The following is a 12,999-nucleotide window of genomic DNA, read 5'->3' as shown; positions in this document are numbered from 1 at the left end:
TTACATTCGTTGAGAGAGCAAGATAACAGCTGGCCAACAAAGATGCGGGCTCTCATGTATCCAAATGAATGTGGTCCCGGAACGTGCCGAGCCCTTCAATCACCAACTGCCTAAATCCAGACGCCTCAGACACAGGATTCCGAGCCTATTCATAACGTACTCTGATAACGTCGTGTGTCACGCCTGGAACACGTTAGATCAAATGTTCTGATCAGATCAGATCGATCAATGGGACAAAGAGACTCGAACGGACGGACCTCCAAGCTTTACCGTGTAAGTTATCATGGCTGATCCGTAGCTCGCTTCAATCACGCCAGTCAAGCAGTAATACCGGTGCCATCCCAATTTTCTCTTCTTTGCGGCTGATTTCGCTGACTTGGGTATCTTATGTAGATCGAGAAACAACGTGGCCACTCGTTTTGTGGCGCCGCTGAGATGGATCGGTGCTTCACGTTCGTCGTCGTTGCTGAATATTTCAATGTCGGCTTGTGGCTTGTGCCCCATGAACACGGGTATATCGCACTGGTACTCGATCTTGGAGGGCTTACCCTCGGGATACGATTGGCCCTAGATCGTGTTATTACATCATGTCAACTCCCAATTGTCTTGCGGTCTGCGTACTTTGCGGATGAACCAGCACATTTCGATAACAACCCATTCCTCTTCTTTCTCGGACCAGAATCTAGCCGCAATTGTCAGCAGCTTCCTCACTTGCTAGTGTTCTTGGCTCACGCTTCGTTGCGGTCATGCTTCGAAGGGTCATACTTTGCCAAGAGGCAAGTGCCATATGACCGTCTGGCGACCCGCGATGAGATGCCTACTGGTGCCAGGGCGGGCTGGTAGTTGCCGAGGCCATAGATGACTGCCCCCTTCACCACCGCGGTGACGCCATTCTCTGGCTGAAGAACTCGCGTTCTGGGGGTGATTGCATCGCGAACGCGAGACTTGAGATATCTATTCTGGCCGAATCCACCAACCAGGACGACTGCCGCAACGTCATCGTCCGCCATTGCTATCTGCTCATTGATCAAGCAGATGATGTCTCTCATGATTGGATCCCAAATCTTGATTGTCATGTCATCTTGCGGTATGGTGAACCGATTTCGCCTCAAGCCGAGAGATGAATCGACTTTTAGTGTAAGTGGCTCACCTCTAGGAGAGAAGTCCTTCTTGAACTGCGCCTTAGGTAGTTAGACTCATGTATAAAGACCAGGGCCTCTCGAGGGCAGACGCACCGATTCAAAGTCGCTCAGGGCAAGGACAAGTCGCTCGTCTGTCCAGTATTTGTCCCCGTGTGCCTGTTTCAGGTATCGTCGAAACCTCATGTTCAGCATCGAGGACCCGCACTTCCCTCCAGTCCCTTCAGTGACCTCTCTCATCTGTAACGGTTGAACTTTGGCAACCTCATATGTAATGAGGTCGACCGTTCCCCCTCCGGCATCGCATACCACAAACCTCCGACCAGTCTGCAGGACGGATGGGCTTAGATACTTGATGGTATACAATGCGGCCGCTTCCTACGTACGATTAGCCTTTGCCAACGATGTGCTGATCTTACACAACACTGACCGGCTCTGATATGAGCTTGATGTTCTTCTCCTTGCCAAAGCCGGCGGAGGAAGCTGCATTTTCGGTTTCTTGCTTTGCGTTATTCGACCAGATAGCTGGAACGGTAACAACAACATCCATGGGTGTCGACTGCACCACGCTGGGCGACAGATGGCTTTCTAGGACGCTGATAAAGTGGGCATAGAGACATGTTAGGAACACCCTTGTAAGTTCTTGGGCCGACTCTCCGTCCGTCTTTGTGTCTGACGGCTCATCCAATCTTCTAAAAGTCTTGGTTTCAGTTCAGAGACCCCTCTAACGAACACGATAGGCAACTCACAGCTTGAAGAACCTATTCCTCTTTGCCGCTTTCGGAATTTGGAACCCCCATTGCCAACCAGTTGCTATCTTGCGCAACTCCGTTGGGACCTTGGGGCTATTCCGGGACGAACCGAGTGACGGCCAGTCGGATAATACGTGCTGGACATCCGGCTTGGAGGTTTTAGCGCGGCATGAAACTCTTCGTGTGCTGCTGCTCATACTTACTTGAGTCGTCTCTGCCCAAGCGACGCCTGAAAAAGTGGTTCCAAAGTCAATAGAAACGACAATTCTTCTCTCTTCGCCCATGCTCAGGCTGTTCGGCACGAAAAGGAATGCCTTCTTTGGCAATTCCTTGGTTCTCGATGTAGACGACACCAAAACTTCCCTGTCAGTGGTTGGAAGGCTCCCAGACGATGACCCAGTTTGAATAGTCGGATGCGCTACACACGGCGGTGGCTTAGCAGAGAGTCATTGTCACCAGGCATGTCATGAACTGGGGCTGCCGTCCTGTTGCCGATGGTGCCAATGGGATGCTTCCGGTAACCATGCTGGGGCTCCCCGCCAGATATCAGGATGGAATCAAGGCAAGCTCCGGACTCTTATGCTGGCCTATTGAACTTCTAAGCTGGCTGTACACGCAGTCATTGGTCTGGCATTAGGTGACAACCACCCGGCATAAACGCGCGCTTTTGCGTACTCGTACAAGGCCCCCCCCCCCCCCCCCCCCGACATGCATGTACACAGCCGATCCCTACACCCTCATCGCCGGGTATGTGGTGGAGCCCAACGGGTTACCTGCTTCGGGCACGAAGATGCCATCCAGCCGGTAAAGGGGAAGAAGATCCACCATGATGACATGGTCAGGCTACGCACCGACAATTCATGAGCTGGCCACCCAGTCCGACTTGACGCTTCTGCCGGGTCGCGGGTGCAATGCACAAGGATTGAGGGACTGGCAATAAGGAACCCATATACGCGCCGTGAGGAGACATAACGGACGTGGTCAATCTATTTGCTTCCGCCGCTAGCTCCATAAACTTCTAGAATTCGACACACGCACGATCCCGCTAATTCCTCTCCCTCACTTATACTGTCTGAAGCATTCCACATTCAGGGAAATTACGAGTTCAAAGTCATAAAGAAGCAGCAATGGCACCAACCCAAACAGAAGGACCACGCAAACAGGACGACAAGGACAAACTGGAAGATGAGGTTCGACTGCGCCACTTCACGGAGGAGGTCCTCGATTCACGACAGGAAGAGCTGGAGGTACAGGAGAGGGAGAACTCGGTCCTATCGAGGAAGCTGGAATCTCTACAACAGGAACTGAAAGAAGCCCAGAGGCAGCTCGCACTGGCTCGCAGCCAGTCCACCAAAAAGAACAAGGCGGCCGAGGGATCCAAGGACCAGAATACTCGCCCAGCTCCCCGGAGGAAAGACATTACGGAGGCCGAAGCACAGGAAGCCTACAGAGTCCTATGCGACAATGTCCAGCGCTGGGTCGAGCAACGCATACGGCCTGTTCTGGACGATCTAGCCAGCGGCCACTTCCGATGTCAGCCCAGCCCGTCTCAGTCAACAAGATTCGTATCACTGTTGAGGGAGCCGGCGACAAGTTGCCTAAATGTGTGGCATTCCGATGAATACCACTTTATGGCACTCATTATGCAGTACCTCTGGCTGGTGTTCTTTTCCAGGTCCTTTTATTGCCCCTTGGATGACGGCGACGGCGAGACTACCGCTGCATGGCTTGATGACCTCGAGAGTGCGATAGCAAAACTACCCCGAGGTAAGCTGCCAACCCCCAAAGAGGATGCTTCTATGCAGAAAACAGCGAAACAGATGGCTAACCAATGGGGAAAACTAGACATTTCCCACTGCAGAGAGTGGAGAGCTGAGACTCTCACAGCGTTGACTAGTCAAAAGTCTTTCAAATCCAGAAGGGCCGCATATCTCAACCACATTACCGAGGACCTTGCATCTCTTCTGTCGGTTGTAGTGCCATACCTTACTGCGGCAGAACTGCAGGGCTCTCTCCGAACAAACATCATTGACCCGGCAGCTGACCTCGCCCACCGACTTCAGCTTTCACCAGACATCTACACTCTCAAGTGGCCTGCGAGGACCGCAAGGTCAAAACTGGACACTTATGAGTGCATCAACCTCGCAAGCAACGGCGAGACCATCGGGTCTGACAAGGCCAGCAAACCATCCGAAGCTCTCAAGAACGCCTCGTACCTCTTCGACATTGCCCCGGGTCTCTTTGTGGAGACAGTTAGTGGAGCAAAGAAGTCTGCGGTAAAGGTCGTCTGCAGGCCAAAAGTATTGGTCTACGGAGGAGAAAAAGGCGGTGATATCCCCCAACAGGCCATGACATTAGCAAGGCTCTTGTGGGATTATGCGAATGGATCAAAAGCACGATCCTCCCTCCCATTGCGAAATGGACCGCCCAAAAGTAAGCCCCTTGTTCTGAGGCGGCATCGCTCAAAGCTCTGATTCATGGCCCCTGGTCTTGCAGAACATGCCCTGACGGCAAATGGAGCTGATGAGAAGAGGAGGGGTACATAAAAAAAGGAAGAAAGAAAAGAAAAAAAACCGACGAGTATCTTGGCGATATTCCTAGAATCTTATAGAAGGCGTCAGCAATACTGGCCAAATTGAACAATAACGGAGGCAAAGATATAGATTTCACAACAATTAGACACTTACATCACTATGGATTAACCAGACCCAGTCTTCACCGCATCAGGTTGCCATGCAGCCTCTCATTCCTTCCATGCTTCTGTCATGAAAATGAGGGCCACCACCCCCAGCTCGAGACGTGCACCTCCTGGACGGCCACGATAGGGATGTCACGGGGTTGGTTCGACTCTGGTCGCGGAGGCAGGGGTGGTGGTTCCTTTGACATTGCCGCCAGGTCGAATCTCTGATTGCTCTCTTTCTTAGGGGGTTGCCAGGACTGGGATCGTCGTTCAAGATGCTGCTTGGACCGGCTCACCGATCGGTCTTTGCGCGCCGGGGAGCGGCCAGCAGACCTCGCGGGAGAGCTTGCATCTCTACCCCGGGCGACCGTTAGCATCTTGGTCCTAGGGGTCTCAAGCGCCGGGACCGAGGGAGATTTTTCGGTCGTCTCCGGGATAAAGGGGCGGATGCAGTTCCGAATATAATCCTCGTCGACGCCCAGGGCCCTGGCATCCGCAATGCCCAGGTTGATGCGGTTGACGTATTCCTCCTTGGGATGGCTGTCAATCGTGCAATTTGGACTGACGTATATGAGAACATCGTCTTGCCAGTGCAGCAGCGAGTTCTCTCGGCGCCCCTGAGCCATGAGCTTGGCTTGCCTACCCACGGCAGCCGGCCCGCCCTTTTCCACAATCCACGCAACGGGACGGCGATACAGGGCGCTCTGCGCCCGATGAAGCAGGACCGTCATGTATCGCTTGTTGTAAGCGTTCTTTGCAACGCCCTCGTTTATGTCTAGCTTGGCCTCGTCGATATCATCAATCTCATATACGAGACCGTCTACCCAGTGTCCCTCGGCCTGGATGACGTTGGCGTATCCACGCTGGTTGATCTGCCACCGATAGTTGGCGAGACGGGCCTTGCCGATGAACTTGCTATTGGGACAGCGACGGTTCATCTGCTTGACGTGCAAGTTACTCCCATAAGCAAAGTACAACTTGGTTGGCCGGCGGTCTAGAGACAACGCTGACGCTGCCTTCTGGGTCGGCACCTTGGTCTTCTTCCTCCCCACTGATTGGCTGCGGACGGCCTCCATTGTCGAATCGGGAGGCTGGCGGGGAGACCCAGTCGTCTTTGAGAGAATTGTCGTGTTTTCGGAGATCAGAGGTCTACGAGGTGGTTTGAACGCTGAGGAGACCTGGACTGTCTGCTCATTTCTTGCGCACAACACCACGGGCTTACATATTGCTAACTGATGCCAGTGATGCAAACCATGAGGCATAAAACCAAGCGTCATGGCTCGAGGCTCATTCGGTTGCCCGTCAGCCAGCCAGAACATCCCGTTGGAGTGTGGCTGCCTCGGTTGTGGATCTCCTGATGCTGTGCAACAGGTTGGGCAGCAAAGGGACAAAATGACGGCCGCCATGCAGGCCATGGGATTACCGGCACCAATTGGACCTCACCACGTCTCGACATGAAGCAACGGGGAGCCTCCATCGTGGCAATGAGCTCATACACTCGTGGGCGCCTCTGTCTCTACAGCATTTGTTTGAAGGGAGCGCCCCCGGACATGGCCGGCCACGGAGCATGATGCGCGGCCCCTCGCTGCCACGTTCCCTTACCACCTCCTCCACAGAGCGCCACCGCATTATAGGCGAACCGCTGTCCGCCTGTGGGTTCCACGGGAAGGCCATTAGCTGCAATACAAACAGTTTTCTTTTTTTTGCAATAGGAGTCCGACGAGGTAGGGGGGGGGGGAGAAAGACTGTTTGACAACGCAACGGTGGCTGGCCATGCCGGCCCATGGCTTCGATCCCTGCTGCTCTTGCATGTACTGTAAGGGTACGTGCAATATCACTCTGCACACATAGCACGGGCTCGATGGCTGCTGCTATGCTTCGCACAAAACGGAACGTTGACGAGGCTTCGACAATGTCATGTGAGCCTGCATGCGTCTAATGTACAACAACAACCGACCAATTATCCGCACAAGCGTGGTTTGGTGGTGTTCAGAAGCACAGGAAGAGCCAAGACGTGGCCAGCGACTTAGGAAGCATGAGTTCGAAATCAGATATCAGCGGCCTTCGAATAGGCTGTTTTTCTCACCCGTGTGCTCGAATCTCCATCTCGCTTCATCCCCAACCCGACCATTTCTTGCTTTGTGGACCTGTCGTTGGACTTTGCTTGGGCTGTAAGTGCGGCCTCAGCCTCATCCTCCCAGGATCTTTGGTCTGAATCCGCCTTGTCTTGCCTGTCGACTTGCCTGCACGGACTCAGCCCTGGCAAAGATGCCACATGCTGTTAGGCATTACAACTTTGGCGTAGAGATTGAAGCTGTTACTAGGCCGTACGGAAACTGCGAGAGCTTCACCAACGTGGACTGGTATCGACAACTGGCGCAAAAGCTACGCAACAGGGGCATCCAAGCGGTCCATGATGATTGCTCCAAGTATAGCAAGCACCCCGAGTACTACGGAGGGAAGTGGTTCGTCACGCGTGACGGGTCGCTGAAGCGGCCACGGCCATATGGTTGGTAATTCCGGCTTCTACCCAATCTATCTGTGCTGCACGATGGGCAGTTCATGTACGAACCACATGTGCTTGTTGCATGTGTCTCACGCACAGGATGAGATATGCGCTGACACAAAATGGCAATTGGAAACAAAAAGTGTGCATGGAGGTTGTATCGCCAAAGCTTGACACCATGCATGGCGTGAGCCCTATCATCTCCGATTTCTGGGAGGCCATGCGCGTGCACTTTAAGCCTCAGGAGGACGAGTCATGCGGTGGGCATGTTCACGTCACGCCCGTCAACCTGAAGAACAAGTTCTCGCTCAGGACCCTCAAGAAGATCGCCTTTGCCACGGTCGTGTACGAGGACTTTGTGGCGGAGATGCTGCCCGCCGCTCGCCGCGACAATCACTACTGTCGGCTGAACAGCCAGAGCCTCGACTCCGGCCTGAACAAGACGCTGGGCTGGGGGAAGAGCATAGACGCTCTGCACAAGGTGGCTGCCGAGATTCGGTCCAAGACGCGAAAGGCAGACTTGTGCCACTACATGCAGGGCAACCGCTACGTTCTGTGGAACTTTCAGAACATCTATCCGAAGCGAAGGAGAAGACGGTGCACGGGGACGATTGAGTTTCGGGGCGGAAACCAATTTCTCAACACAAAGGGGACGTTGGCCTGGGTAGCCTTTGTGCTGGGTTTCATTACCTTGGCGAAGGAAGAGGTGAGCTTTGAACTGCTTTCGCCCCCCCCTTTTTTCACATATACTGTTGTTGCTTGGACCCGACGGTGAGATGTGGATGAAGGAAACGGTGATTCAAGGAGGCGAAGGAGAGGGGGGAAGAAGGGGAGGGGGGATATATCAATTTCGTCTACGGGATACCTACAAGTCATCTCGCTTACTGATATCCTTTCCAACGCAGGACCTTCTTCACCATTTCTACTCTTACGTTCCACCCACGGATCCCAGCTGGCCTCGCCTCGCCAAGGAATGGTGGAAGCGGATTCGGGAAGCGGCTAAGCAGTCGCGGATGAGCAGGCATCTGCCTGAGACGTACACGGAAATGCAGACAAAATGACATTTGCTTGCGATTCTTGAGAGAGAGTTTGAACTGCTTTACTAGGCTTGCTTTCGAAGGAAGGACGGATAGTGAGACTGCTGGGAATCTGGCTGATCAAAATGGCTGTGGACGGATAGCTTCATCGTGTCCGACGTTGAGGGGGGCGTATGAGGTTGTCATGATGGCACGACGATTTCATTTGCTATGTGGGAGTTGGGTCAAGGCGTTGATTATTCCATCATTATCATGGCGTTTTAATTGCACAAAGAGAAGGAAAAGGGGATATCAAAAAAGGACAAAGATTCGGATACGTCGTGGTAGAGAAGCCCGACACGTGATGAAGCGAAAAAAGGTGGTGAAGGTAACAACTTATTTTCACATTTCTTCTCTCATTTGCGACGCTGCGAAATCATTGATCAAGAGGCGGATCATTATAAGCTGCTCTTTCTCCCCAAAAGTACAAAAATATACATGCATTCATAACCTCCCATTGAAAAAAAAAAAAAAAACGCCCTTCATATTTCCAAATCCAGTTTACGATGACTCTTCTTTGCTGGCATCTTCTTCGAACAAGACCAGAACAGTTCCCGCTTTGCAAATGTCCTGGTAAAAAGTTGCTTTGTTAGAGCTGAAAAGTGTATAGGAGGAGGTGGAAAGATGGAGAAGGGATAGCGTTGAAGGGGAATGGGACTTACTCCTTCTTTATGAGCGAGCTTCTTGATGACGCCGTCCTGTGGTGACCGGATGACGGTCTCCATCTTCATTGACTCGATACTATAGACATAAGACTCTTTGTTAGCAAAACAAATCACACAATAAACTCAGAACAAGACAACTGAGAATAGAACAGAACAGGAGGAAGAGGAAAGAAAGGAAAACTCACACAACCAGCGGCTCGCCCTTCTTGACGCTCTGCCCCTCCTCAACCTCATTCTTCAAAATCTTGCACGGCATGGGCGCAGCCACGGACGCCGTCATCTCCTTGAGCCCCAGGGCCTTTTCGTACCACGACGGCGGCAGCAGCGCCAGGTCCGTCTTGACGCCGTGCTGGAAAATGGCCAGCTTGGTCTCCGTGTCCGTCTCCTGCGGGACGACGGTGGACTCGATGCGCTCGCCGGGGAAGCGCGACTTGAGCTTCGTCACGGGGCCGGAGATGGTGGGCTCGCTGATGACGTTGCGGAAGACTTCTGGCTCGGAAGAGGAGCCCTTGCGGGCGACGGCAATGGTGTAGACGTTGTGGCCCGTCTGGGAGACGGTGGCCTCGACGACCTCGCCCTCGTTCTCGCTGTAGCCGTCGAGGACCTTGAAGGCGAGGCGGCGCTCGCTGGTGGAGTTGCTGTTGCCGAAGCCGAGTGACAGGCCGTGCGGGCTGGAGCCGGAGCCGGAGCCGGGGGCGTGCTTGTGCTTGTGCGTCTGGTTGCTGAGGACGCCGAGGGCGGCCTGGGCAAAGACCTCGTTGGCGATGTGGCGGGGCTTGAAGAGCTCGTGGCGCCACTTGTCGATGAAGCCCGTCTCGACGTCGCCGGCGATGAAGGCCTCGGAGGCGCACATGCGCTTGAGGAACTCGACGTTTGTGCTCAGGCCGACAATCTCAAAGGCGCGCAGGGCGGCGGCGAGCTTGGCAATGGCCGTCTCGCGGGTGTCGCCGCGGACGATGAGCTTGGCAATCATGCCGTCGTAGGCCTCGGACACGACGCTGCCGGAGCCGAAGCCCCAGTCGAGGCGGATGTCCGGGTCGGCCTTTGCGGCGTCGAGCAGCACGGCGTGGATGAGCTTGCCCGAGTCGGGCATGAAGCCCTTCTCCGGGTTCTCGGCGTAGATGCGGGCCTCGATGGCGGCGCCCCGCTGGCTCATCTGCTCCTCGACCTGGGCCTGGGTCAGCGGCAGCTTCTCGCCGGCGGCGATGCGGAACTGCCACTCGACGAGGTCCAGGCCGGTGACCATCTCGGTGACGGGGTGCTCGACCTGCAGGCGCGTGTTCATCTCCATAAAGTAGAACTTGCCGCTGTCCTTGTCGAGGATGAACTCGACCGTGCCGGCGCCGACGTAGCCCACGGCCTCGGCGGCCTTGCGCGCCTTGTCCCACAGGTCCTGCCGCGTGGCCTCGTCGAGGTCGGGCGCGGGCGACTCCTCGAGCACCTTTTGGTGCCTCCGCTGGACGCTGCAGTCGCGCTCGCCCAGGGCGACGGTGTTGCCGTACTTGTCGGCAAAGACCTGCACCTCGACGTGGCGCGGGCGCACAATGTACTTTTCGACGAGCATCACCTCGCCGCCCTCGCCAAAGGACGCCCTGGCCTCGGCCCGCGCGCTCTTGAGCTGCGTCACGAACTCGTCCTCCTTCATGACGATGCGCATGCCCTTGCCGCCGCCGCCCCGCACGCTCTTGAGCAGCACGGGGAATGTGATTTCCTTGGCGTACGCCAGCAGCTCCGCCTCGCCTTGCTCAGAGCCGTGGTAGCCCGGCACGCAGGGCACGCCGGCGGCGTTCATAATCTCCTTGCTCCGGGCCTTGTTGCCCATGTCGGCCATGGCCGTGGCCGGCGGGCCGACGAAGACGATGCCCTCCTCCTCGCATCGCTCGACGAACTTGTAGTTCTCGGACAGGAAGCCGTAGCCCGGGTGCAGCGCCTGGATGCCGTGCTTCTTGGCCAGCGCAATGATCTTCTCGCCGTCGAGGTAGCCGTTGGCCGGGCCGAGCGCGAGCGACTGGAAGCCCGACGAGGCGTGCCACGAGTTGGCGTCGACGTCGGTGTACACGGTCGTCGCCTTGATGCCCATGCGCTCCGCGGTGCGGTTGATGCGCAGCGCGATCTCGCCTCGGTTGGCGATGAGCACGGAGCTGAGCGCCGCCGGCTTGGACGACGACGACGACGACGAGGGAGTGGAAGACGCTGTGGAGAGGAATCGAGGGACGGGCCTCAGGGCGAGGCGCTTGGATCGGAGGGAACGCATGGCGGGCTGCTGAGGGCGAGACGGGGGACAAAGGTGCAAAGCAAGGCTGATGATACAAAGGGGGAGGGGGGAAACAAACAGAGAAGGAGTTCTTGAGAGAAGCAAAGCAGCAAGAAAAGGAGGAATTGGCCCCTTTGAAAGAGGAATTGGGGATCGAAAGGAAGAGGGTTTGTGCCAGCAGAGTCCCGGGCCAAAACCAACGATCGCCTTGTCGAGGCTTCAGCCGGGTAGATGCTCGATAGAGCCGAGCGCCGGCAAGCCGCAAGTAGCCGCGGTTCCTTCCTTGAGTGCCCTTTGGAGAGAAGCCTCAACGGTCCGAGAAAGGCTGGCCGGGGGGGGGGGGGGGATGCGGCGACGTCATGCCGTTTCTGGTCCGTTTTAGACGCCATGGGGAAAGGTACGAGTAAGAGTAGTACTTGCAATTCGCGGAGAAGCTCCGTATGGGGTCAGGTAGCGCCTCAGTAGAGGTAGTCAGGTCTTCCCTGTTGCAGACTCCGTTTTGTGTGTTGCTACTGCTGTCGATACCTTTATCGCCGTCACCCCACTTGAAACTTGGTCGTGACATTGCTAGCTCGAGCTTCCATCGGCTGATCGGGAAACCAAGTGCAGAACGAAACCCTTTTGCTAGAACACACGGCTGTACATCTCGGCTTGATAAGAACGAAGCTGGACAGACTGGCCGCCATGGACAAGATCCCGCTCAACTACGAGGCGTCCGAGGGCGACACGCACAAGCGGCAGACCAGCACGCTGCCCACCGAGGTGGTCCAATGCCTCGAGAATGCGCGCTTCGTACGTCCCGACTCTCAGATGCCCAAACACGTGAAGATGCTGATGGAAGATCATTATGCGCTGACTGAACTCTTCTATGCCCTCTTTTGCAAACGGATATAGCTTCACCTGGCGACCTGCACGGATAACGTGCCCAACGTCTCCCTCATGAACTACACCTACCTCCCCTCGTCGCCCTACTCCGCCTCGCCCGTCATCATCATGACCACCAACGCCGCCTCCCGCAAGACGACCAACATCACCACCAACCCCAACGTCTCCCTGCTCGTCCACGACTGGGTCTCCCACCGCCCTCCGTCCACGACGGCGCAAGGCCGCCGCCTCTCCGGCGGCGGCGGCGGCTCTCCCACGCCCGAATCCCGCTCCAGCCTCGCCACCCTGCTGCTCAACCTCAACACGTCCGCAGTGTCCAGCATCAGCGCGACGATAGGCGGCGCTGCGCGCATTGCGCCCATCGGGTCCGCCGAGGAGAAGTTTTACCTTGAGAGGCATTTGGAGAATAACACGTTCGAGCCCGAGGGCGTGCCGCTCTTTCAGCCTCCGTCAAATCCTGCTGCGGCAGCAGATAGTAATAACGATACTGCTGGTACTGGTGGTGGTAGTGGTAGTGGGGGGCGGTTTGTGGCTGGAGAGGAGGTGCGTGTCATTGTGGTTGATATCCGAAATGTGAGAATCAGTGATTGGAAGGGGACGGTGAGGGACTGGGAGCTGGTCCCTGATGCGCCGGTGTTGAATGGGGGTGCCTGATGGGGACTTCACTATGGCTACGGCGCGTGATGGGCTGTCTTCAATGGGGATAACTAAGGCGTACTTTAGGCTCTGGGATTTGACAGATATGTTTGATATTGGCCAAGTCAAAAGGAAAAAAAAAGTAAAATCAAGATCATCTGTCAAGTACGACAGCATTTCCAAAGAAGTCCGTGCCTTGTTGCAATGCTCAATGTGGTTCAATTCAGCTAATCAGTCCGCAGAACTGTTCTCCTGGAAGCCTTTCATTTGGGGCAAAAGAGCGTTGCTCGCTTCATCCTCCGATAATCATACAATTTTAACCTCCTTCTCGTCCGCTATTGCTAGTCCATGCCGATCTATATATACCTACCAGATTGCGTACCGCTTCTGAAGCACAAGTACAAAG

General features: G+C 55.4%; 6 protein-coding genes across 6 annotated transcripts; 3 read left to right on the top strand and 3 right to left on the bottom strand.

The window, feature by feature from the left end:
* Positions 1-225: 225 nt before the first annotated feature.
* On the bottom strand, positions 226-2,175 carry TRIREDRAFT_65819 (uncharacterized protein; the record flags this gene model as incomplete). Its single annotated transcript, XM_006967365.1, has 7 exons — positions 226-567; positions 622-682; positions 733-1,175; positions 1,236-1,517; positions 1,570-1,831; positions 1,889-2,040; positions 2,095-2,175. The coding sequence occupies 7 exons, from the start codon at positions 2,173-2,175 to the stop codon at positions 226-228; spliced, it is 1,623 nt and encodes a 540-aa protein (XP_006967427.1).
* An 801-nt stretch (positions 2,176-2,976) lies between these two features.
* TRIREDRAFT_66034 (uncharacterized protein) lies at positions 2,977-4,365 on the top strand (the record flags this gene model as incomplete). Its single annotated transcript, XM_006967472.1, has 2 exons — positions 2,977-3,658; positions 4,088-4,365. Coding segments are annotated over 2 exons (960 nt in total), but the record flags the coding sequence as incomplete, so codon positions are not given.
* A 289-nt stretch (positions 4,366-4,654) lies between these two features.
* Positions 4,655-5,647, bottom strand: TRIREDRAFT_109793 (uncharacterized protein; the record flags this gene model as incomplete). The annotated part of the gene is made up of 1 exon (XM_006967364.1): positions 4,655-5,647. One exon carries the CDS (start codon positions 5,645-5,647, stop codon positions 4,655-4,657), a length of 993 nt encoding a protein of 330 aa, XP_006967426.1.
* Positions 5,648-6,839: 1,192 nt separating this feature from the next.
* On the top strand, positions 6,840-8,138 carry TRIREDRAFT_4952 (uncharacterized protein; the record flags this gene model as incomplete). The annotated part of the gene is made up of 3 exons (XM_006967305.1): positions 6,840-7,080; positions 7,221-7,783; positions 7,983-8,138. 3 exons carry the CDS (start codon positions 6,840-6,842, stop codon positions 8,136-8,138), a joined length of 960 nt encoding a protein of 319 aa, XP_006967367.1.
* A 516-nt stretch (positions 8,139-8,654) lies between these two features.
* On the bottom strand, positions 8,655-11,072 carry TRIREDRAFT_65921 (uncharacterized protein; the record flags this gene model as incomplete). The annotated part of the gene is made up of 2 exons (XM_006967363.1): positions 8,655-8,748; positions 9,004-11,072. The coding sequence occupies 2 exons, from the start codon at positions 11,070-11,072 to the stop codon at positions 8,655-8,657; spliced, it is 2,163 nt and encodes a 720-aa protein (XP_006967425.1).
* Positions 11,073-11,756: 684 nt separating this feature from the next.
* On the top strand, positions 11,757-12,611 carry TRIREDRAFT_109790 (uncharacterized protein; the record flags this gene model as incomplete). Its single annotated transcript, XM_006967471.1, has 3 exons — positions 11,757-11,864; positions 11,967-12,406; positions 12,467-12,611. 3 exons carry the CDS (start codon positions 11,757-11,759, stop codon positions 12,609-12,611), a joined length of 693 nt encoding a protein of 230 aa, XP_006967533.1.
* Positions 12,612-12,999: the final 388 nt, after the last annotated feature.

Source organism: Trichoderma reesei (genome assembly GCF_000167675.1).
Source record: "Trichoderma reesei QM6a unplaced genomic scaffold TRIREscaffold_17, whole genome shotgun sequence".
Taxonomy (NCBI): Eukaryota; Fungi; Ascomycota; class Sordariomycetes; order Hypocreales; family Hypocreaceae; genus Trichoderma; species Trichoderma reesei.
The sequence above is the reverse complement of the archived record's forward strand: the minus strand, read 5'-3'. Positions and strand labels throughout refer to the sequence as shown.